This window comes from Dicentrarchus labrax, unplaced genomic scaffold, assembly GCF_905237075.1.
Source record: "Dicentrarchus labrax unplaced genomic scaffold, dlabrax2021, whole genome shotgun sequence".
Lineage (NCBI taxonomy): Eukaryota > Metazoa > Chordata > Actinopteri > Moronidae > Dicentrarchus > Dicentrarchus labrax.
Window position 1 is genome coordinate 6,613,076 of NW_026136715.1, and position 22,594 is coordinate 6,635,669.

Below are 22,594 nucleotides of genomic sequence, written 5' to 3' on the forward strand. Positions count from 1 at the left end.
GTTGAATTTTAATTCTGTCTTAATATTCTTTTGAGTCAACCAACCCTTCAAGGCTACTATGGCTCCCAGCCTCGGGTCGGGACTTAGATAAATCTGAGGGGCTGCTTAATGATGGATAAAAAGGGGATTAAAAAAACATTTATGTTCCACAAAATTAATTATTTTTCAAATTTTTCCTGATTTTTACTACTGGATTATTTCATGTCCTCAAGACTAAAAATCCCTCAAAAAAATCACTGCTTCAAGGCATCCTTGCATGCATACATACATACACTATTCTAAAAATGCATCCTTGGATAAAATATAGAATGACATAGAGCCCAGAGACTATAAGAGAGAAAGAAGTTTTGCACGTAGGCACCAAATACGTAGACAAGCTTTGGGAAAAAAAACTCTTTTAACTGATGGGCACAAAGAGAAAGTTTTAGCAGTTTTATAGTTTTGCATTGACTTTTACTGCCCTCATTGTTTCCTTCTTCCTTCTTTCATAAGGATATTTGGATCCTCTCTCCTGAGCACACGGAATGAACTTTGTGTCTGAGGGTCTGGATTTCCCTCCTCAGTTCAGCCAGCATGTGAGGAGCAGGGGAGACTAGTGAAAATACCATGAGCCAGTTTTATGAATAGTGCCATTTAAGAGGGATTGGTTTCGGTGAAGGGCTAATGATGCCATAGCGCTGGCGTCACAGAGAGAGTGGGAAAGAGGGAGCATTCTTTCCAGGCGCTGGAGCAGCACTTTCAGACTGGTAGACTGGAGTGAGGCGGTGTGGCAACTTTCCATTTCATATACGTCACTCCTAATGCCCAGTTGCTCTCCATGGCTCTGTCCAGTCACAACAGTAAAATTAAAGCCCAGATAAAGCTGGTGATTTTGCACATCTGTCATCACGATCTGAGACGACTGTGGGAGCTATTCTCTCCTCTGATTATGTTTTTTTAATGTGTCCTCAAAATCTTTCCACAGGCTCGTGATGGGCTCCATCATCAGCCCTGAAACTATCAAGCCCAGCTGAGTCCTTCCGGCCATTGCAGAGGTAGAACAATAGAAAGCCAGAGGCCGGAAAGGTTAAACAGATGATGCATAGTTCTCTGAGCTGTGGACTGCTGCCACAATTGTTCCAGGGGTTCCAGAGGTAATTTGTTTCTGCATGTTTGTGGTGTTTGTTTATGTGTGTGGGCCCACTCTCAGACTGTTGGCCAACTCAATAATGGCATACATACAAACAAACACACGGTGACTGGCACAGAAGAGTAGAAGGATTTTAATTAGGTAACTTCAAGTGAAGTGAACTTAAAGGGGTGCGCCGGCGATTAAGTTTTCACCTCTGCAGTTGAGAAACTTGCAAGAGACACATTAAAGACTGAACTGTCAACTTTGAAGCAGCAGAGGGTGAGATACTGACTTTAAGAGCGAGTCAAGAGCTCCAAAACACTGGCTCCTACACTTCCTATAATGCAACTCAACAGCTTCTGTTAGACCCTCCCCACCTAATAAAGGCCTATGTGTTTAAAACCCACTCGCAGTTTGTAACGGAAGTTTCTATTATAAATGTGTTGTCTTCAAGCCCAATCTTAAAAAAATAACCCTGATGATGTCTCAAAATTGGTTGAATGCCCTTTAAAAAAACAATGTATGTAGGATAACAGAAATTTTAAAGGAATTCTCACAACCACTGATGTGACTGTTTATTTGTACCAGGGTTATCAGTATTTGGATTGCAAAGCTAGTTGAAGGGAAGTAAATGTCAGAGCAGCAAGCCTGCATCCTGCATCCCAGAGCAGAGACCTCAGAGCGATGTGGGTTACACTGTCGAAAGGCCGCTATTAAGAAGCCACTTCTGGCTCAGGCCAGTGGGGAATAGAGGGTAGACACTGTTTCACTTTCCCCCAGCTAGCGACTTCCTTCTATTGAAGAGAAAAGAGAGCAAATATTTTGGCTTCCACAATCAGTTGTTATACCCCGTGAAAAGTGATAGGCCCCGTGTAAGCTGTAAGATAACATTCGGAAAATGACTTGCTGCTACTGATCATCCAGAGGAATCAAAGCCAGGTCAGTAAGAGTGGAAAACTGGGGTATGAAAGAGGCTGTCGTTATTTTCCCAAGTTTGCATGACATCGAGAGATGACCTATAACTGGGTATGATAATATCTCAAGTGGTGATTCAGTGGCATGGATAAGATGTACAGCCTCAGATTTCAGGAACAACTGCTGTGAATGAACCTTATATGTGACAGATATCTGTGTGCAGCAAGCATGTTGTGTTTAGGAGGAATACACTGGGTTTATGCTGCCATCTAGTGGTTAGAGGTTACACTGCATCCAACAAACAGCCTTTGTCATGACCTCCAGTGTCTGAATGAGGACAAAGGCTTCCCATTTTCTCCCTTTAGAGTGACTAAACATTATGTAGTTTTCACACATTCTTAGGTCTGTCACATCCGTTTGCAGTGAATGGTTGGAGTGACAAAACAAACATAAACACTAAGTTCCTGCTTTCAAAAGGACAAATTATAAAACCATATATAGTAATTCTTCTTTATTTTAAAATTCTACAAAATATGAAACATAATTGCTTTGGAGCTAATTTCACCCCAAACTGCTTTTCAGTTAAAATATGTTATATTGAAAGCTTCCTCTGTTACAGTATTGAGAACAGTAAAAATCATCATGGGATATTTTGTGAATAAACGATTGGTATCATGTCCCTATCCAGCCAAATGAAGGTCATGGAAAAAGGCCAATGGCAGCCTCAGATCTGTAGTTTTTAACTCTTGTGATCATGTGAAATAAAGATTTATGACCTACTAAAATCAACACAACACACATAAAATTTGATCCTTTTTAAAATGAGTGTTTTATTGTTTTTATTTTTGTATAAAAAACCTTTTTGTCCACTTTAGGCAACAGTTAGCATGAGAGTAGTTCTCACAGCTTTTAGATGAAGTCTAAATTTATCGGTCTTTCCAACAATCACACACCCCTTTCGCACAGAGAAGCACACAATCACATAGTGTAGTGGAGTTGATTTGATGCAGTGATCCCAAACCTAAGTCTATTAGTAGAAAGCCAAGGACAAAAGCTCAACAATAGGCAGCTTGTAATCATCATCACTTCAAAGATGGCACTATGTCAAGGCAAGTCACGCGAACACAAAGGGCCACGATAAATCTACAGCCTCACAATAACTACAGGAGACTGCTTTGTTAAAATCTGATGGATGAAAGCATCATTTAATTAGGTTTGAAACCACTGCTTTGGTGCAACTCGTAAGTAGATTTATATTAAGACAATAAAAAAAGGCAAAGAAATACATCAGACGTCTCATACACAGCAGCACATCCTGTGTTACCGAAAGCAACAGCTGTAATTTTAGGCAACAAAACAAAGGACTGATTTTGTGTAAGAAGAGTCGGCACACTTACGCAGATCAGTATTAATCAGACACAGCTTAAAAAAGACATTTAAAGACCAGAAGTGTTATACGATTGCATTTACATAGTCAATGACAAAACACCTCGTTCCAGAACCGCCACATTAATGATTTGCAGTGCAGTAGCTATTGCGTTCCTACAAGAGGCTCTACAACCCTTTTACTTCTTACATCAGTCATCAAGAAACATCTCCATGAAATCCTATTTCTCATGATGTTAGGGAGAAAAATCAGTGAATTGTAAATCTGTAACATCAGCACCTTTCAGGAATAAAATATGTATCCTCACTAATATACTCCCACCCTCCCCCCTTTATCATAATACAGTACATACACATGTGCATGCACACACAGATGCATACTAAGTTCTCTCTCACATAGACACACAGATGTAAAGTATTCATACACACACACATACTGTACAAATTGAACATAAAATATACAAATTCAGGTTGTTGTCAATCTGTTTCATAAATTAGTAACATCACATTTTGTATAACTACTTTCAACAGCGCAGGCTGTTATTTTCTTGAACTCTTTAAATTCTATCTTCTTTATACGAAATTTGACATGAGCCCGAATCATCTCTTCCTTACAGTATAACTCATTAAAAGAGGAGACGACGTGGATCTGTTCTGGCATTTCATCGTGACATGACTGACTACATAGCATTACAGTGTAGCAGTATGAAAGAAATAACATGTCCTTTCACTCAAAAAAAAAACAAAAACAAAAAAACAAAGACTGTGATGACTTCAAATCAACAGTAACTAATCCACAAAAGACACATTACTAAAAGAAATAATAATATCATAGGCATTGTAACTACACGTAAACTAGGTTTTTGTTGACAAATCGACTGCATTTGCACGAGCAGCTCAAGGTGAGCAAGAGCAACAACTAAGGCCAGTGCTAGTCTGCTGCTCAGTGTTGGTTTACCTTCATAACAGCAGAGCCACAACACTCGCTGCCCTCAGTTCACAATGTGCATACAGATCAAGAAAGCAGCAACCTCGGCTCTGTCTTGCACTTTTGCAAATGCATATACAGTACACAAAAACAAGTATTTCCAGGATTATTAGGTCTATTTTCAGCGGAGGATGCTATCAGAGGCCTTCATTTGGCTTGACTACAGCACAAGTTTGCTGTAATGGAAAGTGAGCCAGCAAGTATCTAAACACACCAGCTTCTTGCACACTGCAAAACAATTTGTGTTTAGTGTTGATAGCTTAATACATCACCAAACAAAAGGCTTATGTCAGCATTCACACATTGTTTTTTTTTTTCTGTTTGCTGCGTTGGAAATTAACAAAGCACTACTTGCTGTACTTCCTCATCGACAAATGACTCCTACACACAAGTGTTTTTATGTTTTTCCATTAAGGCCGCATTCATTACACCTAACAGAATTACGTACAATGTTGCCTTGTAACTGCATCCATATTACTTCTGGGGAGTGATCTGTATGTGCTTTCAGCACCCCCCTCCCCCATCCTCATGTATTGTAATACCCAAGCTCATTCTCTACCTAATTCAATGACAGTCACTATAATAGATTGCAACCTGTAATCATTCTTGATGATAGCAGTAATAAATGTGAAATGTGTAATTTTTCATCTTAGATGAAGCTATTGTGCAAAATATCTGCAGAGAAGCTAGAATTAAACTTCAGGAGGCAGTGGATCTACTTCTCCCTCCAAGCAGGACCCACGTTGGCACCGCTCTTCAGGGAAGCTCAGTTGGGGACTCGAGGGCCTCTCCTCCTCACGTTCCTCCGAGCACAGAATCACATTGGTCAAGGACTTGCCCAAACTCTGCCTGCAGGTGGTCTCTTCACGCTTATCATCCTTCGACTCCTCTCCTCCTTCTTGTTTCCTCTCCACACACTCGTCTCCTCCTGAATCTTGTTCTCTCACCAGGCGCTCCTCCCGTTCAGCCTCCTCCGCTCTGGGCAGGGTTTCAAAGGCTCCAGGCTCTATGGGACTGAGCTGATAGTAGAGCAAAGAAGTGGAGTCTTTGAGGAGGTCAGAAGGGCTCTCCTCCTGGTTGTCAGTGATGCACAGCACCGTGGCCCCAGTGGGGAACGGCCCCTGCAAAAGGACCTGCTCCACTCCTGGCACTTCTGCCTGCTCGGGCAGCTCCCCTCCCAAGGCACCAGGCATGAGGCAGAGAGGCTGCTCTGTGAGACCTCCTGCACCCAGCTCCTGCTGCACTGCCTCCCCTTCTGCCTCCTCCCTCTCCCTCCTCTCCTGCTCCTCCGCGCTCTGCAGGTGCAACACAGCTGTCTCGTTCTCTCGCTCCAGAATGTCCTGCTCTGCCAGGAGATCCTGAACCTCCACCACTGTCTGCACCTCGTTCTCCTCCAGCTCAGAGTCCAGGCCAGCGACTGAAGACAAGTCCGGAGAAGTGGGGCAAGTGGAGGAGGGGGAGGACAATGGGTCAGATTCAGCATACTGGTCCCCAGCCCCTTGTATCAGCATCCTCCTCTTCTCCAGGTCCAGCTTCATGATGGTGTGCAGGTAGTGAGTTCTGACACGCAGAGGATTGAACTCGATGCGGCCTGCTACATTGCCGCAGCCATCCCTGGAGCAGCCACATGGGAAGGACATTCGATCCACCTGGGAACGAGCAGAGGTAATTCCAGTTTCAGTTTTATTGCATTTTAAACAGGAAAGGGTAGAGTAAACACTTTGAATTTACTGACTCATTTACATAATTATTATTTAGGTTACGTAAGAGTTTGTTTGTTGTGCAAAGAACAAAGACAGATGACACACATGCTGAGATATATCAAGGAAAACATATCATGGCAACCAAGAGAATATCTGGTTACTGTGTAATTATTCAGACTGAGATATAGCTGTACTTCCTCCTAACGAGACAAAATGTAACCAGAAAAGATTTCAAACTATTTCTAACATCCAAAATACCAGGGCTGCAACTAACTATTATTTTCCTTATTATTTTTTATATGAATCAATTTGCATATAAAACAAGAAAATAGTCAAAGAAATGTCAATCACAATGGTTGTCAACCTTTTTCCTTAAGGGACCCCTTCACTATCATTTAGAACTGACTATGACATGTTTTATTATTTATTATTTTACTGTCCCAGATGGTGAAGTCATTACGGCACATTTTTGGGAAGCTGGAACATTTGAACCATCACATTTTTGGTATTATTGCTTGAAAAATGAATTAATAAATGATCAAAATAGTAGCCAATTAATTTTCTGAAAAACAACTAATCAATTAATCGACTCATTGTAGTTCTAAATAATACAGGTACAGAGAGATACAGCCTTTAATGTTAAATGCTCTGTCTTTAGAGACAAAAATTAAATATATATACATTTTAATACTTTAAATTCTATTTAAACTCTGGTCAGTCACTGTCAGGACACAGACATGCACAAAGAAGTAAAAGCATCTTAATATTCTGAATGTACCAACATGTTAATCATTTAATTTCAGTAAATCAAAAAGAGGGAAATGAGCTGTACAAATAGAAGATGGTGTAATGATTGATTCACTGCATCAGTGCAGTAAATTGCATTTCAATCTCAATGAATCGATCAGGCTGCAGTCCTGTATCACACAGAAATGCTTTGAATAGAATATTCCTGACAAGAACAAAAAAACTAATGATTGCTGATTTAGGCTATTTTAACAAATTGGAACCATTGAATCTGTCAGAACTACTGTACACAGGCACAGAGGCTCCTTAAGGCTGTTCTCTTTAAAGTAGAGATATTCTTGGTGCCGATACTGGAAAATACAGTACACTGAATTTCAAAAAATAAACAAAGAAAGTGACCATTTTCAAGTGCTGCAGGAACTTAATTCATCGACACAATCACTTTCTAAGGTGATAGACTTCAAACAATAAGAACATTATTATCTCGTGCTGGCATAGATACTGAACTAAACTGTAGCTGACAGTACAGTCTAACAAAGATTTGCTTAAAATGAAAAGAATATGTATTTTTGACAGCAGACATTTTGATTTGTCATAGTAGGAAAAGCAGCGGCCTTAGTAATCACATTGATGATGCCTCTGTTGTATTCAAGTGTCCCAGTAAGCCATGACAGTGTGACAGTGAGCCAACATGTACAATACAAGGACCCTGAACCTGAAGCAGCTAAATGGAATTCATCATTCATTTTATTATCTTCATCTATATTTTTCCTTCTGGGACAAAAGATTTCATTGCACGTGACTTCAAATTAAAAAAACATCAAATATGGTATACAAGGTGCACATTGTATTAAGCACTGAAGAAACTGCACAGTGGCTCTCTTCTTCCTGCGCACAGACAAGCCAACAACCCTTACCTGGCACTTAATACCAGCCTGGCTGCAGCCGCAGTGGCGAGGGTCGCAGTAGAGGCGGCAGTCACAGCCACATTCCTCCCGTGAGAGGCGGATGGTTCTGAGCTCAGCTTTCTCCCGCGCATCTATGCGGGCAATGCCAGAGGCTCGAAGGAGGGCTCGGCGGCGCTTTGTGGGCAGCGGCTGAAGGAAGAAACAGTCATCCACCTCCACCCCATCCACGTCGAGGTCCTCATCTGATACGTCTTCCAGAGTCAGCAGGTCTGCCTGAGCGCACTCCACTGTGCCATTCCTTGTCAGCTGTGGACAACAGTTAGGGAAGACGATAAGAGACTGATTTCTGAGACTGACTGAGAGCTCCAGTGCGTAATTATCATAAAGACTGAGACTTCAAAAATCTGGAACTTAACTTAATCAAGAACTCTCAAATTGACAGTGTTGGAAAAAGTACTAAGTACAAGTAACAATACAACAATGTAAAAAATATTCTATTTAAAGTAAAAGTTCTGCAATACAATTCCTACTTAAGTTAAGTAGTAAGTAGTAATATCACCAAAAAGTACTTGAAACTGGCACCTGTAACTGATCTGTTATTATACATGTATATCCCATGGTTAGATTGCTAAGACTGCTCAGTCAATTCATAAGCAACATTTTACTGTTATAGCTGTTCGAGGTGGAGTTTAGATGCATTTTGGTAGCTTAGTCCAGTGCTTCCACCCTCTCACATAATAATCTGGGGAGTTATGAGATGATTAATAGAGTAGGAAGAAGGAAAACAGTTCTGCTCCACAAATCTGTATTGTATAATTTTTTTTTTACTTTTTCCTGATATTATATATTTGAATATTGGAGTTTTTACTCCTTTAGGCCTTAAACAATAATTTAAATGGAACAATTTGAGATTTTTATGAGAAATATCTAGCCTTGGTTGACCTGCTAACAACTCACAGATATCTGAAAAGTGACAAGGGTTCCAAACTACACACACTATACAAAGTAACCAGTAACTTCAGCTGTTAGATAAATGTAGTTGAGCAAAAATTACAATATATTATCTTTGAAATGTACAGTAGTGGAGTAGAAGTATTAAGTAGCATTAAAAAAATGACAATATACAAGTATGAAAGTACAGTACTACAGTACTATGCAAATGTACTTTGCACTTGCAAATGGAGATGTCATTTGCTTTTCAAGAGACAAGAAAAAAAATAATGTACCCTAAAAATATTCTAAATGTCATTTTGTAAGACATCATATGCCAAAAATATATTTGACCCAAAACAAGGCACCTTGGAACAGAAGGTGATTTGTGCTCATCCACTCATCAGTCCCTCCCCGACAAAATGTGAAACCAACCTTCATCTTGCGGGCATTGAGCTTCTCCTGGCGCAGGTGCTGGCGCAACGTGTGCCGGTGGCTCGTTTCCTGTTCGCGGGCGAACTCGCCGAGCGTGTAGTGTCTGATGGAGGAGTGGTGACGGGCCATGCCCAGCGAGCTGCCCCCTTGGCTGGGCACGCTGGTGAATCCCTGCCGCCGGGGGAAGTAATACACTGTCACCACATCGAAACGCACCCGTTTCCCCCCCGGTGACGGCTTGTGCTGTCTGAGGATGGAGGTTGCTGAAGTGGGGAAAAGGGGAGAGATTTGGGATGCGATGTTACACATGAGTAATTAAATACTTTTGCTAATTAACTGTTTGAGTGGGTTTTAGAGTGGATTGCCTTTAACGTGTGTCTCCTGTTGTTCCTTACGGGTAAATGCAGTGCTGGAAGGAGGGTTGAGGCTGTCACAGCTGTCAGCGCTGTCACTGCTGGAGATGTCATCGTCGGAGTCCTTAGGTGTAGAGAATGGAGAGCTGTTGTCCACCTCTTCATATCTTCGTTTGAGGCTGAGGGACGAACCTGCCTCCATGGAAACTCGGTGTCTGATGGGAGATTTGGGGGGGGGACAGAGCAGCACACATTGAGCCACGGACAAAACGCTCGGCACCAGTAGCTGTGAACCAAAACATGTGGATATTTGTGAAAGAAAAAAAAAACTTCTATTAATGAGAGGCAGAGTGGATAATGTGTGTAGCACTGTGTAATATTTGTTTACCAGTTGAACACCTTAAAGACAGAATGTTCTTGTTGTCACGCACAGACACTGAACTGGATCATTAGTGTTAAATTGCTCCTGCGTAAGGTCAGCTCTCAACACCGACACAGAAACTAAAAGGTGACATCAGCTGTTTGGTTCTGTCTCCTTTCATCTGTATTCCAGCTCCATCATTTCCTCCCTCTGCCTCCCCCCCCAGCCTCCCCCCTCCCCACATCTCACATGAAATCCTACTTTGAAATTATCAAGTCCAAAAACGTCACCATGGCAACTAGGCAAGCAAGCACGGGTTTATGCGAACAGCCTTGAAGCAAATGATCTCCATGGCTTCTCACTCTTCTGTTTCTCTTAATTCTGCCATAAACACCGTAGAGGGGGATCGATGCGAGCGAATCTGAAGGCCGAAGCTCATCAATCACATCGGCGGGGAGAGGTCAGACAAGGTGAATGAGAGCAGATGAATATGTGTCTTATGATATGTTTTGTTAAGCCCTACATTTCTGCGGTCAAACTTCATCACACAAAGTTTTATATTTTCAAGATATAATCCAAATAAATGAACCCGCACTCTATTCCATAAAGACAGTGCGTCTGTGTACAAATATATATCTTAAGGTTATTATATTACTATTCTCCACGAATAAGGCACTTCAAGAGCTAATTAATAGTTTACTATCCCACTAACAGCAACGTGCTGCATCTTCATTCCTGATGGCACAGCTCCAAATGAGCCATTATTAAAGCTCTCACAGGGAAAAACCTGTGCTACGTATATAATTATATGTAACATTTCCACAATATTGTACAGTGTAGTTTGTCTTTAAGCTAAACAGGGATATGATGTAGTGATGATGTCATATAGACAAATCCTGGAGCTGCTCTGTGGATAGTGAATAATGAAACAACTGCTGCAGCCATAGTGATTTCACTGGGATAGGAGGACACTTTTCCATCAAAGTCCTCACATTGGATGCGATATCTCAAACATAAATGATGAGCTGTAGTTGTCTGTCTGCTGTAGTTGTCTGTCTGCTGTAGTTGTCTGTCTGTGTCGCTACTGTGCAAAAATCACTGAAGCAGCCAACAAATTCATATGGATTATTTCTTTATGTGCCTCTTTAGAAGGAGGTTTTAACCTATTTTAACACCCCTGAAAGAGGCTGCGAGGAACAAGCGCAGGTTTTTTGTTTTTTTAAATGTTCAGTAAAGATGCTTGTAGCATCAATGTGAACTGGATTTTCCACCTGGGGGACTCCAGTATAAATGGGCCAAACAGAGCAGAGGGGCTGATAGCCGGCTCATTTCTCTTATGAAAATCTGACTCACTCAACCTCTTAGTTGGACAGTGTGGACAGCAAGCTACAGTGTGCTAACAGCCCATTGTGACTCCACGGTGTATTTACCTTCAGGGACATGCAGTGTTGCTGATATATTTGTTTAACTGTGTATGCATGCAGCAACTGACCAGACTGTATTGGGGGAGGTTGGATATTATCAGTCTGACAGGCAAAGACTCGACCGCTCTCTCTCTCTCTCTTTCTCTCTCTCTCCAGTAGGCTATACCAGCTCTCCCCATTTTTATACACACACACACACACAATGGCAAACCGCCCGGTTAATGAAATACTAAACCCTCTTACCTGGGGCAGAAACAGGGACCCTTATTCCAACCAACTCGTAGGTCGTTTCCCTTTCCCAATGTGAGCTGCACATCAATCTTTTAACGCCCTATGAGATGCCCCCTTTTTTTTCCCCCTTTTTTTATGTTTGCTTGCCAAAACCGAATATCCAGACTGCAACCGTGGAGCAACGGCGACCCCAAAGTGATCTGGCTTTTTTAAAAAGCTTTGCGTGACTGTCAATTTGCAACACTTTTTATTATATATCTTGCCTATGCGAGGCTACTTTAAGACTCCACGCTCATTGTTCTGCACAGTGAAAAGATCACGAAGAGAGCAGGAGCTGTCTGTTAGACCTGCGGGATTTATTGAAACGTTGCATGCCTCCCTAGTTTAAAGGACAGACGGCGGAGAAGAAGAGGGACGTCGTATGGTCGCCTGCGATTTGTTCCCCGAACATTGTTCGCTGCAATGTTAATAACGTAAACAGACTAAAAACGTCTTATCTTCCTGATTTAAGCCCTGGAAACGCTTGCGATGGAGAAATCCGCTGACATCTGTGTTGGTTTATCCTTTTTCTCACCGGGGCGGGTTCAGTCGGGCTTTGCTTTCTTCGCAGTCTTCTCGCATTAACGCAGACTGGCTTTTTTTGGGGTTTTTTTTTTTAAGCCGGTCGGTGCCCAAAATGTTGCAAACGTTGTAACGAGAAGACGCCTTTTCCTCCCCCGTTTCGCCCCGGCCCCGTTTGTTACAATGTAACAATGGAGGAAGAAATTCTTCCCTGTAGTCGTATATATACTTATTGTGACATCACAGGCATGCCATGCGCCGGAGCATGCTGGGAAATGAAGTAAATGTATTTTTTTTTTTTTTTTTTGACTTTCTTTGTTCACACTGTGCAAAGGCGGACACTTGCAAACATTTGACAGCACCATGCCACGGATGGTGTTTTAAACATAAACCTGCATCTTGACACTGTTATTTTACAGTATGTTACATCATTATTGTCTTGTCAAAGCTAGTTTCCATGGCAACAAAATGACTGTGGATGTCTGGAGGGCTCCACATCTGTCCAGCAAAAAAGGGAAAAGGCTGTGTGTGTTTGATAATATAAATAAAAACAATTTGTCACATTTTCTTTAACAACATTTAAGCGATATGGTTAAAAAGACATTTTATTTTATTTTTTGCAAATATTAATAGGAGGACAGACCAGAGATGGCAGTACGTTGGTAGGTATTTTAATAACGCTGATGAGATGGGGGCAAAGATGAAAATCTAAAATGTCAAGCTATCAATTTCATGTGACCAGTACAATGGATTCAACATAAACTAACCACATCTTTCCACATGCAGCTCCGGTGTGTGCCCAACAGCACATTTCATGTATTAGTATTTGGAAGTGGTAACATCCAAAAACAATGAAGAGACGTAAGTATGTTAAAAAGATTATTTTTTTTTAAAAAACAAAAAAACTAACAAAGTAACACGCGATTCTTATGAAAACATTTTTTTTAAAATAATGACCTATTTACAAATAATGCTGGGAAATGGCTAAAGATAAAACATAATGAAATAGCTACACAAAAAAAACGAAACCAAAAAAAAAGCTGAGAGGGATAGCAAGTACATGGGCCAGAGACAATTTGCTGGTGTTGCCACTGTGATCACTAACAGACAGTGTTTAATCATCATTCAAGATTCATAAGTAACAACCACAGGTGCCATTATGCGCTCTACACTAACAATAAGGACCAAACAGTGTGTGGGAGACAGGAAAAAAGTTCAAATTAAAAAGTTGAAAACCAGGGACATTGTTAGCTTTCAAAAGGAATCACAGATGTTACACAGCAACTGGATTCCAACTGTTTCCCTTGATGTCCCGATTGCTGATTCTGATGCCTCTTGTAGTTCTTTGATGCGATTGTGTGATTGTGTTAGCTATACAGTGTTTCTTGCAGGCTGGCTTAAGTGGATCCCATAAGGCAACCTAGCATGAAGACGAGAAACTATGCTTGCATCGCAGACCGAAAGTCAAGTACCGTCGGAGCATTTCTCGTTTTTTGTCGCTTTGTTTGTTTGTTTTTTTTTTGTCTTTTTTTGGTTGTTGGTTTTTTAAAAAGAGACAACAAACAAGCTTTGGCACACCAGATGCTCAGCTAACAAATAAACAGTGATAGCAGCTGTAGTGCCACTAACCTCTTTTCATGAGATATAAGCGACAGAGGAAAATGCAACCATTCAAGGGAGACAATGGCAGGGCGAGAAGGACACTGTTAATTCGCTGTGGTAACAGTCACTCCCTCGAACGTAAGACAGTAAGGTATAGTGAGGAGAGGGGCTTCAGTCGCATATTCCTTCAAGCAGCCTCAAGAGGTTCCTTGGGGCATCTCCACATATTCCAGGAACAGCGAGGAGTATGAAGCGCTAGAGGGGCTGACTGGATCGGGGCTGACGAAGAGAGCAACGCTGTTCTCCTGCCCAGTATTCATTTCAAGATGATGTGGTAGCCGTCATTTGAGTCATCTGGAAAGAAAAGGAAAGCAGAGTAGGGTGTTATAAATAAATCTCCCACGATAAAGTTCATTAAGGCTCTATGTTAAATATAGAAACGGATTAATCATCATCGTTTATTAGCGCCACGCTCGGATACCTTTCATTGTGTCCAAAACAAAACATACTTCATCCTGGAAGTTCTGAATCATCTGTTAAAGAGAGGGCAGATGTTTAAATGCAGGAGGGGAAACAAGCTAAAGTAGTTTACTAGCATCTGTAATGACAACTAGTCAGTTTCACAGCATCTGAGACTGGGATTTGAAAGTGTAGCCTTGGTACTAAGCAGGGGGAGATTACTGGAAAAAACAACATTATCTTACCTCATCACTGACCAGTACATGGATTCCTGTGGGACCCTGTTTAAAGATTTGATTTATTTGTCTGGGTAAAATGTTGAAGAGCTGGGCGATCTTCTCTGTCAGCTCAGCAGATGTGAGCTCCTCCAAGTAAATGGCGTGATATACTGCAACAAAGAAGCAGGTACAAGAACACAATTATCTTAAATGCTTTAACTACTGTAAAAACTTACTGTCCGTATTTTGTGTATCAAGATTTACTTTGAACAAAAATACACAACAAGTCAGTCTTCTTGTGCACTGCAAGTGATGCGTTTGACTTTAAAAAGCTAAGAGCAACTTGTTTGAAATTCAAGAACAGAGTGGGAACAATGACCAGCAGCAGTTACAACAGCAGAACAAAACACATAGTGCACAGAGATACACTTAAGCTTCATGGAATAGTTTCACATTTTGGAGTTAGATGAGAATATCAATAACATTATCGCCTGTATGGTAAATGGGACGCTAGCCTGGAAACAGGGAAAAACAGTTTGTGTTGCTTTGTCCAAAAGGTAACAAACTCCACCAATCAGCACCTATAAAGTTCACTAATTAACCACGTTCCAGCTTGTTTGTTTAATGTGTAATCGAGTTGCGGTTTTACAGGAGGCTGCCGAACCGTTTCTGTGCCAGGCACAAACATCCGCAGTGACTTCCTGGCTGGTTACATAGCATCTTGACGGTGAGAAGAGGACTACAGGAATTATCATTACATTTACAAATTTACCGCATTTATCCTCTCATTTAAATCTCAGAAAGACACTAAGAAGGTGAATTTCCCAAAACGTAGAACCATTACTTTATATGTCAGCAGAACAAAATTTTGTTAAATACACCACAGTACTAAGGACTTACAGTTATACATTACTCACATCATTTTTATTCCAATGTTTGATAACATGATGCAGTGATACTGGGATTCTGTGATGTGTCTAACAATGCCTTGTACCTGCTCAACTCTCAAGCATTCGGTCCCGAATTCAAGTTTCCTCTATGCATTTTGCTATAGCAAACCATGAATAAACCATGAACATGCACTGACCAAAGAAAGTGTTGGCAGCAGCATCTCCGTTTTCATGTTTCACTTGCTGATCCCGTGTCTGCTGAGACTCCTGGCAAACGTAGATGGTGAGCCTCGGACGTACCACCCTGTAAACATACACACAGAGGGAAAACAGCATGTCCATGAATGTATGAAGCATTTCTTGATTTACCAGGTTAATGATATACTGTAAAATGGGATTTAATTAAAGAAGACCCACCGTCCCTTCAATGCGTTGAAGAGTCTAATACCATCAGCTGGCCCACAGATCTGAATAACATCCTCCCTGGTCAGCTTCAACAGATCTGCCCCTGGGACACATAAACAAGACATTACTTAAGACTGTAAAACCATTCACACTATATACGTGAACCTGAATTTCCCAACAAGTTTGTTTTCAGTCCAAATGTTTACGTGTACAGTAAAATAACACAACCCATCATAGCCCCCTTTAATGGAACAGCCTTTTCACAGACGGCACCATACAGGGTCCACTAAAGACCACAGTCCTAGGGGCTGCAAGTTGTAGTGTCTTCTGCTTTAGCATTTGGATGTTTTGTGCCATGTAGGGTTGAGCCTTTTTTTCACCTCTATGCTACCCTGCATACTCCAAATACCAGATTCTTTGTCTACAGCTGTTTTCATAAAGGGGATACATAAAATGGTTAGCTTCATCTAGCTAATAAAGTAATGACTTGGTAATGGTAAAATCTTAAATATAAGGATGGAGTGCAGGTCTGAGTTACACTAGAATTGTGTGGGGATAATAATACTAATATATTTATAGCCACATAACACTGGCTCATTCAAGGGTTTGTGGTTTGTTAAACAGATTTTTTTCTGACTGCTTAAGAGATGATAATTAAGTTACAGTTGTTTTTACAGTGTACTGTGAAAGGCATACACAAAGGGCATTTAATTTCTCTCTCTTTATGTTTTCATTCATGCTGCTGTGGCCTTTAAGTGTTGTGACATGTTGAAAGTGATACAGAAATTAGCCCAAAGGACCTTTTTCCACAGCAGCCATTTTGACATGAAATAGTAATCACAGGTGTTTTACTGTTACAGAGCCTTTCCAGTGAGCCAACACGCACAATAGCAGCACCCTGACTCTGCTTGACCCGAACTAAACGTAACCTTAAATAGTGTCATTGGTAACACCTGTGTTTATTCTACTTCTCCATCTCAAAATGGCTGCAGGAGATGGCTGTGAAAAAGGCTTACCTAATCAGGTAAATGTCTGAAAGGGGCTTATTTCCTTTCACATTCCTGACTCTTTACTCTCTAAAATGCATGAGCCTGGGTTCTGTCAAGCTGCTCTGTGACAGTCACAAGTGACACTATACTAAGACAAATGGGCGTTCTGTATTTAAGAGACATTTTACCTGAGAAGTTAGTGAAGAGTCGACAGAAGGGCGAGAAGCGGTTTCTTAAAAGCCACTGTTGTGCATCTTGTGGTGTTGCTGTGGGTAACAAATTCTGAGAAGAAAAAAACAAGACAGAACCAAAAATAAAACACTTAATTGCAGCAAATCTTCAAAATTATTATATTGCATGTGGTGCTCTCAATATCAATGTGCCTGAATCTGTCTATTTAACCTTTTTAATCTAGAGTTGATTTATTCTGTATATAACCTCTGCAACGATTACATTTGCACAGAGGTTTATTAATCTCTACTAATCTAACTGTACTTGGGTTACATCACTATACCTTTGTTTCTCAATGAATGTAAGTAACTAAAGCAAAACATATCAGCCAGACATCTGCCCAAAAACAGTCTGTACAGAATGTACATAAATTATTCTGACAAATCATCTTCCAAGGTCAAATAATAGAAGCATTGAATCACTGTCTGCTTCCCTGTAATGCATAGAAAAGAGTTCTGATGTAATGTTGACCTTATTTATCAATACGAAATGCTTTCATTCACACCTTGAGGCAGGTTAGGCTTAGTTTGTTTATTTTAGTTTGCCTTAGTGAGTCTTCTGGGAGATTCACACAGGTCAGCTTTGCATTTCTGAATATTAATATGCCATGGTTTAGTGAGGCCGGAGGTAGCCAGGCAAGTAAATCCGGAGAGCGAAAAATGCTCTTTTACTTACATCTGCTACCGGAATGACGGGCTCAGGCTGGTGGTTTGGGGATCCATTTCTTAAAAGGGACAAAAAAATGTAATGTTAGAATCCAAGAAGAATATTGAAATCCACATTAAGAATCTGAACACAGCGTGCTCCTCGCTAACCAAAACCACATGTTGATTTTATGGTAAATTAAATTCAAGCAGCAAGCAGTACTGGCAGAAATCTTGAAACACTCATACCCTTCTGCAACTGGGAAGCTGTTGTGTGTGCTGTTGAAGCCAGGAGATGGGGAGTTGCTGACATATGTGACCTCAGGCCAGGGACAGCACTGCAAAAGAACACTTTTGTTACTGTGGCATCTAAATAACCTCAGAAATAACGTTCTGCTGCTGCCAGTTATTAGCTGCAGCTTTCCCTTACATTTAATATATCCCTACGGTTTGTGTCATTCACAATTTTATTTACTAGTTGTAAATAATTAATTGGAATTTGAGCTGAGATGGAAAGTTAAATCAATGAGACAACCCATCGGCAACTATTTTGATAAACGATTGTTTGTTGTTTCTCAAGCAAACATGCCAAACATTCTCTAGCTGCAGCTTCTCATTGTGAGGGTTTGCTTCTGTTGTCAGTATTACATCATTGTGAAGTGAATATCTTTGGTTTTGGACTGTTGGTCAGACAAACAAAGGAATTTGTTGGCGTCTGTCACTAATAAGATTAACCGAACAAATAATAGACAGCTAAATCGATAATGAAAATAATTGTTAGTTGCAGATCTAGTTGTAATGAAAGAAACTGACCCACAGCCAATTACACAGTTGTTTTTGCTCTTTTCCAGGCTCTTCTCTTCATTTAATTATTCATCCCTTTTACACATTAGTTATATGCTAACCTCTGTCAGGATTGTGGTTTCATAGGAGGGCTGGTACTTTTCCTTTTCCTGTGGCGCCCTCTTCTCCATCTTTTCCCTGTCGGTCTTCTGCTTTCTGTCCGCACCTTTAGGCTGAAACAGGTCATGTAGGGGTAATTTAGGTGGTGGGCATAAATGACAAATTCTTGCAGTACATCACTGTTTCTTCTCATTCCTCTCACCTTGAAGACTTTGACCTGGCAGGAGGCAGAGTGGAGATGTTCTGTGTACTCTTCATTCTCATTCTCTTTAAACGTGTCGATCTGGATGCGGAAAGGCACACCCTTCTCTCCACCATGCTTGCGCATAGTAAATTCTGTGCTGATGCAGTGTACCTATAAAAGGAAAGGAATAGAAAATGTAAATCTATACAGGAATGATGACGTTACACAAAACTTAGGTCAATTCAATCAATAAATAAACAGATCTTGGCAAAACTATTGTATTAGTAATTACTGTCTGCAGAATGACATTCAGTTTACTTGCCATTTTGTCAAACAGAATAGGTGAGTACACTAAATGTTACAAAGCTTAGCTCCATGATGCCAAAGTGCTCAAAATTTGCCTCAGATTACTGCTGTTTAATGAATGAAAGTATCAGTGTTGTCTGTCATGCTACCTGGATAAAAACTGAGGTTCTTTTTGATGGGTCCCAAAGGAACTCCACAGTGTTAAGCTGAGTAGGGTTAGCCCTGGGGTCGATTATGCCGACGGACATGGGGATATCTGCAATGGATCAATGTAAAACAGGCTGTTATCAAAAGAGTTCTTAATGCACACCATCGTCTCCATAATATCACCACTGTCATCTAAGCCTTGTACTTATAGTTCAGGTTAACAGTCAATATCCTGAACAGAATTTACTCAAAAATTACTGGGTGGTTAATATACATATACAAGGCTGCACAGCAACATTCATTCAACACACAAATCCACTATAAAGACCCAAAACCATTTGTTATTCAGGGCTCACCCAGGTCGAGGATGCGATCTCCCGGCCTGTTCCAGCGCCAGCCTTCCAGCTGCTGGTGCTCTGTGTACTGAAGTCGTCGGTCATGAAACACCACACGGATGATGCTCTGAAATTCAGAAAGATTTATTTTTTACAAACAATTCAAGGCAGATGTTATTGCTATTTAAACCAACGCATACATAATGTACGTGTGACCCGGCACGTCAGAATCTTACCTTCACCATTTTACCAGTGATTTCCGGAAGCTCCCCAATTTTCCGATTGTCAAGCATTCTAATTTCATAGGACTGGCCTGCAATGACAAGTCCATATAGAGAATTAAAAAAATCGGGATTCCTACGAGGCTGTCACAAAACATTCACAGCTGATATCTAATCCTTGTAGTCATTCTAATCTCAATAATACATCATTATGACATGCTTGTTTAGATGGCAATGGCATGACTATAAAGAAAATTCTGCAATACCACATACACTGCCAGATAATGATGATCAATCACACATCACAATATCTGTGTAACAGAAAAGGAAAAGATACCCTTCAATGTCTTAAACAACTTCAGAGTAAAACAGATATAATCTGACAACAGGCTGAACTGACAGAAAATAACATATCATACTGGTATATCAAAAACATACCACTACAGACCATAATGCTATATATATATATATATATATATATATATATATATATTACATACATATATATATATATATATATATATTCATACTGATTTTTCTCCCTGCCTCTGTTTTTTTCATTAAATTTGTCTATGAAGATCTACTGCCATCCAGGTAATAAAATATCTAGAATTGCTAGATCATAGGCAACTGAATTTGTTTTTAGACATCAATAAATTTACACAAATCTGAAAAGTACTCTGTGGCTGGGATCCCGATGCTGACCTTGGTTGAGGTAGGTGAGTGTTTCATCATGCAGTTTAACAGCAGGCGAGGTAGCTGCACACAGAACATACTGAAAAGGAAGGATCTTGTTGTCGCTGTCTGGGGGCAGGTTGGACTCCTCCTGCTTGAAGATGGGGAGGGCAAGTACATCGCTGGAGAACAGAGACAAAAGAACAGCCTGATCACCTCATGTGAGACACACTCATTATTAAATGTTTCTTGATATTTAACTGGTTACTTTCAACCTCATAATAAAAGTAATGTTACGTCAAATGGAGAGTGTAACACCACCTGTCATCACTAAACAACACTGAATGCTGGGTTACTGTGTTCGTCAGCTTTGCAGTTCATAAATTATAATGGAGGCAACACTACTAAATACCAAGGTATCCAGTCAGGATCTCATTGCACCTCTCAACAGAAGAATTTCAGGAACAAGCAGGCACTTTGCAGCTTGCACAGTATCATTTAACAGTGCACTTAACCAGCCAGAAAGCAGCACATAAGAGAATGTTCTTTCTCCAGCGAAGCAAAGTGCTTGAGTCAGCAAAAACCTAAATGGATTTCACACAATTTCTATCATGAAAAACTGAGCACATGCATCATAAATATCTACGTGGACATTAAACTTCTACGTAAGACCTCAACAAATGAAAAAAACACATAACTGTGTGCAGATATATTTACATTAATGTATCGGGGATACGCTGCATAGTGGTAGTCTGATGCCGCAATCAAATTTCATCAAAGAGTGTTCTTCATCTCATAATCACTGCCTTGCAATTCATCTGCATGTGGTGATTAATTTGCCCTTTTGCCATCTCTCCGTGCCAGATTTTCACATATTCATGTACAAATACAAAGTGTGAAGAGATTTCTCTGCTCAAACTGCGCTGGACACAGAGCCTAGCTGAGAGAAACACTGCACATTAATGAGGCAGATTTAATTAGACAGAAAAGGTTGATCACTTATCTTTTAAAAAAAAAAAAAAAAAGATATTTAATACCTTCACACAGAATCTCTAATATATTCCACATAAGAGTCATAAAATTACACGCTTGACATTTAAGCTTAAACAGGAGTTACAGGCATCACTCTGCCATTATTATTATCACGATTTACATCAACAATTAGGCCCCCAAATAAAACACAGATGTTTTCATTCAAACACGTTTGCACTGTATTTTAAAAAGTCACAAATCAGATGACATATTTTGGTCAATATTTATGTGTAGCAGCATCAGAGGAGCTCAGTTCAACAGTACAGTTAAAGCAAAGGGATCAACCCATCCCAAAAAAAAAAAAAAAAACATACAGTACCTCATGCTATATGCCCCCGCACCAAGCTCCTGACCAATGCCCGAGAGACTGGCATCGAAGTCCTGGACCAGTCCGGACTCAATCACTTCATCCGTGAGAGGCAACTTCAGGGCCCACGCCATGCTGACGATGTGGAGATCTCAACGGAGTGCAGATCCGGTTAAAAGTTTGACCTGTCCCCCCCCCAACAATCTTCAAATCTTTTGAGTGGGAGAAAGTGAAATAAGAAGTTTCATTATCATCATAATGTGGCTCCAACTTTTAAAGTCGCGAAAAAAAAAAAAGCCAACGTGCTGAGGCTTGATCGAGGTACATGCCCACAAAAATAAGACTCAAATTAGCAGTTTGTGTAAAGGTCAGTAACAAGTTATAACCACACACACACACACACACACACACATTTTTATGTAACCGTGCACTCAGATGAAAATAACTTGCGCTCAGCCACACAAATATTAGTTTCCACTCATTATTCAGTTTGGTAACATAATCCATTAAATAAATAAATAAAACACACACCACACCTTAGAGTGAACGTGTAGCTACTCGCCAGCACTGCGACAGTGTCATGCCATCATGTCGCGCTCCTTCGCTCCAGCTCTAAAATAAACATGTCGAGCTAAAAACTCCTCCAAGCTCCGGAGCCTGCGAGCTAACTCAGCGAGTGGCGGTGCTAGCTCTCCTCTGCCTCACTTACTGGCGAATAAATTGTTCCTGGTAGACATATCTGTAAATAGAAAGCGCCTCAGATTTGTCCCAGCCTCCTAAATGTGTATAATATATAATATAATGTCTTGCTTTTGTTTGTTTATCTAGATTCGTCAGGAAAAGGAGCCACCGTCATTTCCGTCGTTCTTCTTCTTCTTCTTCTTCTTCGTTGTTATTTCACAGCGGTAGCACAGAACGTTGGGGAGCTCACTACCGCCACCTACCGCGACTGGCCGATAAAGCATGGTGATGAAGGAAGAGGTTTACTGCTTT

General features: G+C 40.6%; 2 protein-coding genes across 4 annotated transcripts; both read right to left on the minus strand.

The window, feature by feature from the left end:
* Positions 1 to 2,831: 2,831 nt before the first annotated feature.
* Positions 2,832 to 12,259, minus strand: csrnp2 (cysteine-serine-rich nuclear protein 2). Of its 3 annotated transcripts, none has more exons than XM_051424875.1 (5): positions 12,067 to 12,259; positions 9,519 to 9,691; positions 9,124 to 9,386; positions 7,768 to 8,064; positions 2,832 to 6,049 (listed from the first exon to the last, which is right to left on the minus strand). In XM_051424875.1, exons 1-5 carry the CDS (start codon positions 12,111 to 12,113, stop codon positions 5,093 to 5,095), a joined length of 1,737 nt encoding a protein of 578 aa, XP_051280835.1. In that variant the 5' UTR covers positions 12,114 to 12,259; the 3' UTR covers positions 2,832 to 5,092. The 3 variants fall into 3 exon arrangements, with proteins under 3 accessions (XP_051280835.1, XP_051280834.1, XP_051280836.1); XM_051424874.1 differs by having other exon boundaries at positions 9,489 to 9,691; XM_051424876.1 differs by having other exon boundaries at positions 9,489 to 9,691; positions 11,505 to 12,259.
* Positions 12,260 to 12,640: 381 nt separating this feature from the next.
* Positions 12,641 to 22,478, minus strand: tfcp2 (transcription factor CP2). The gene is made up of 16 exons (XM_051424877.1): positions 22,138 to 22,478; positions 21,614 to 21,813; positions 20,293 to 20,444; positions 19,603 to 19,679; positions 19,388 to 19,493; positions 19,034 to 19,140; positions 18,597 to 18,749; positions 18,397 to 18,507; positions 17,741 to 17,829; positions 17,523 to 17,571; positions 16,805 to 16,898; positions 15,640 to 15,730; positions 15,420 to 15,526; positions 14,360 to 14,502; positions 14,137 to 14,188; positions 12,641 to 14,009 (listed from the first exon to the last, which is right to left on the minus strand). Exons 2-16 carry the CDS (start codon positions 21,733 to 21,735, stop codon positions 13,972 to 13,974), a joined length of 1,491 nt encoding a protein of 496 aa, XP_051280837.1. The 5' UTR covers positions 21,736 to 21,813; positions 22,138 to 22,478; the 3' UTR covers positions 12,641 to 13,971.
* Between the last annotated feature and the right edge of the window lie 116 nt (positions 22,479 to 22,594).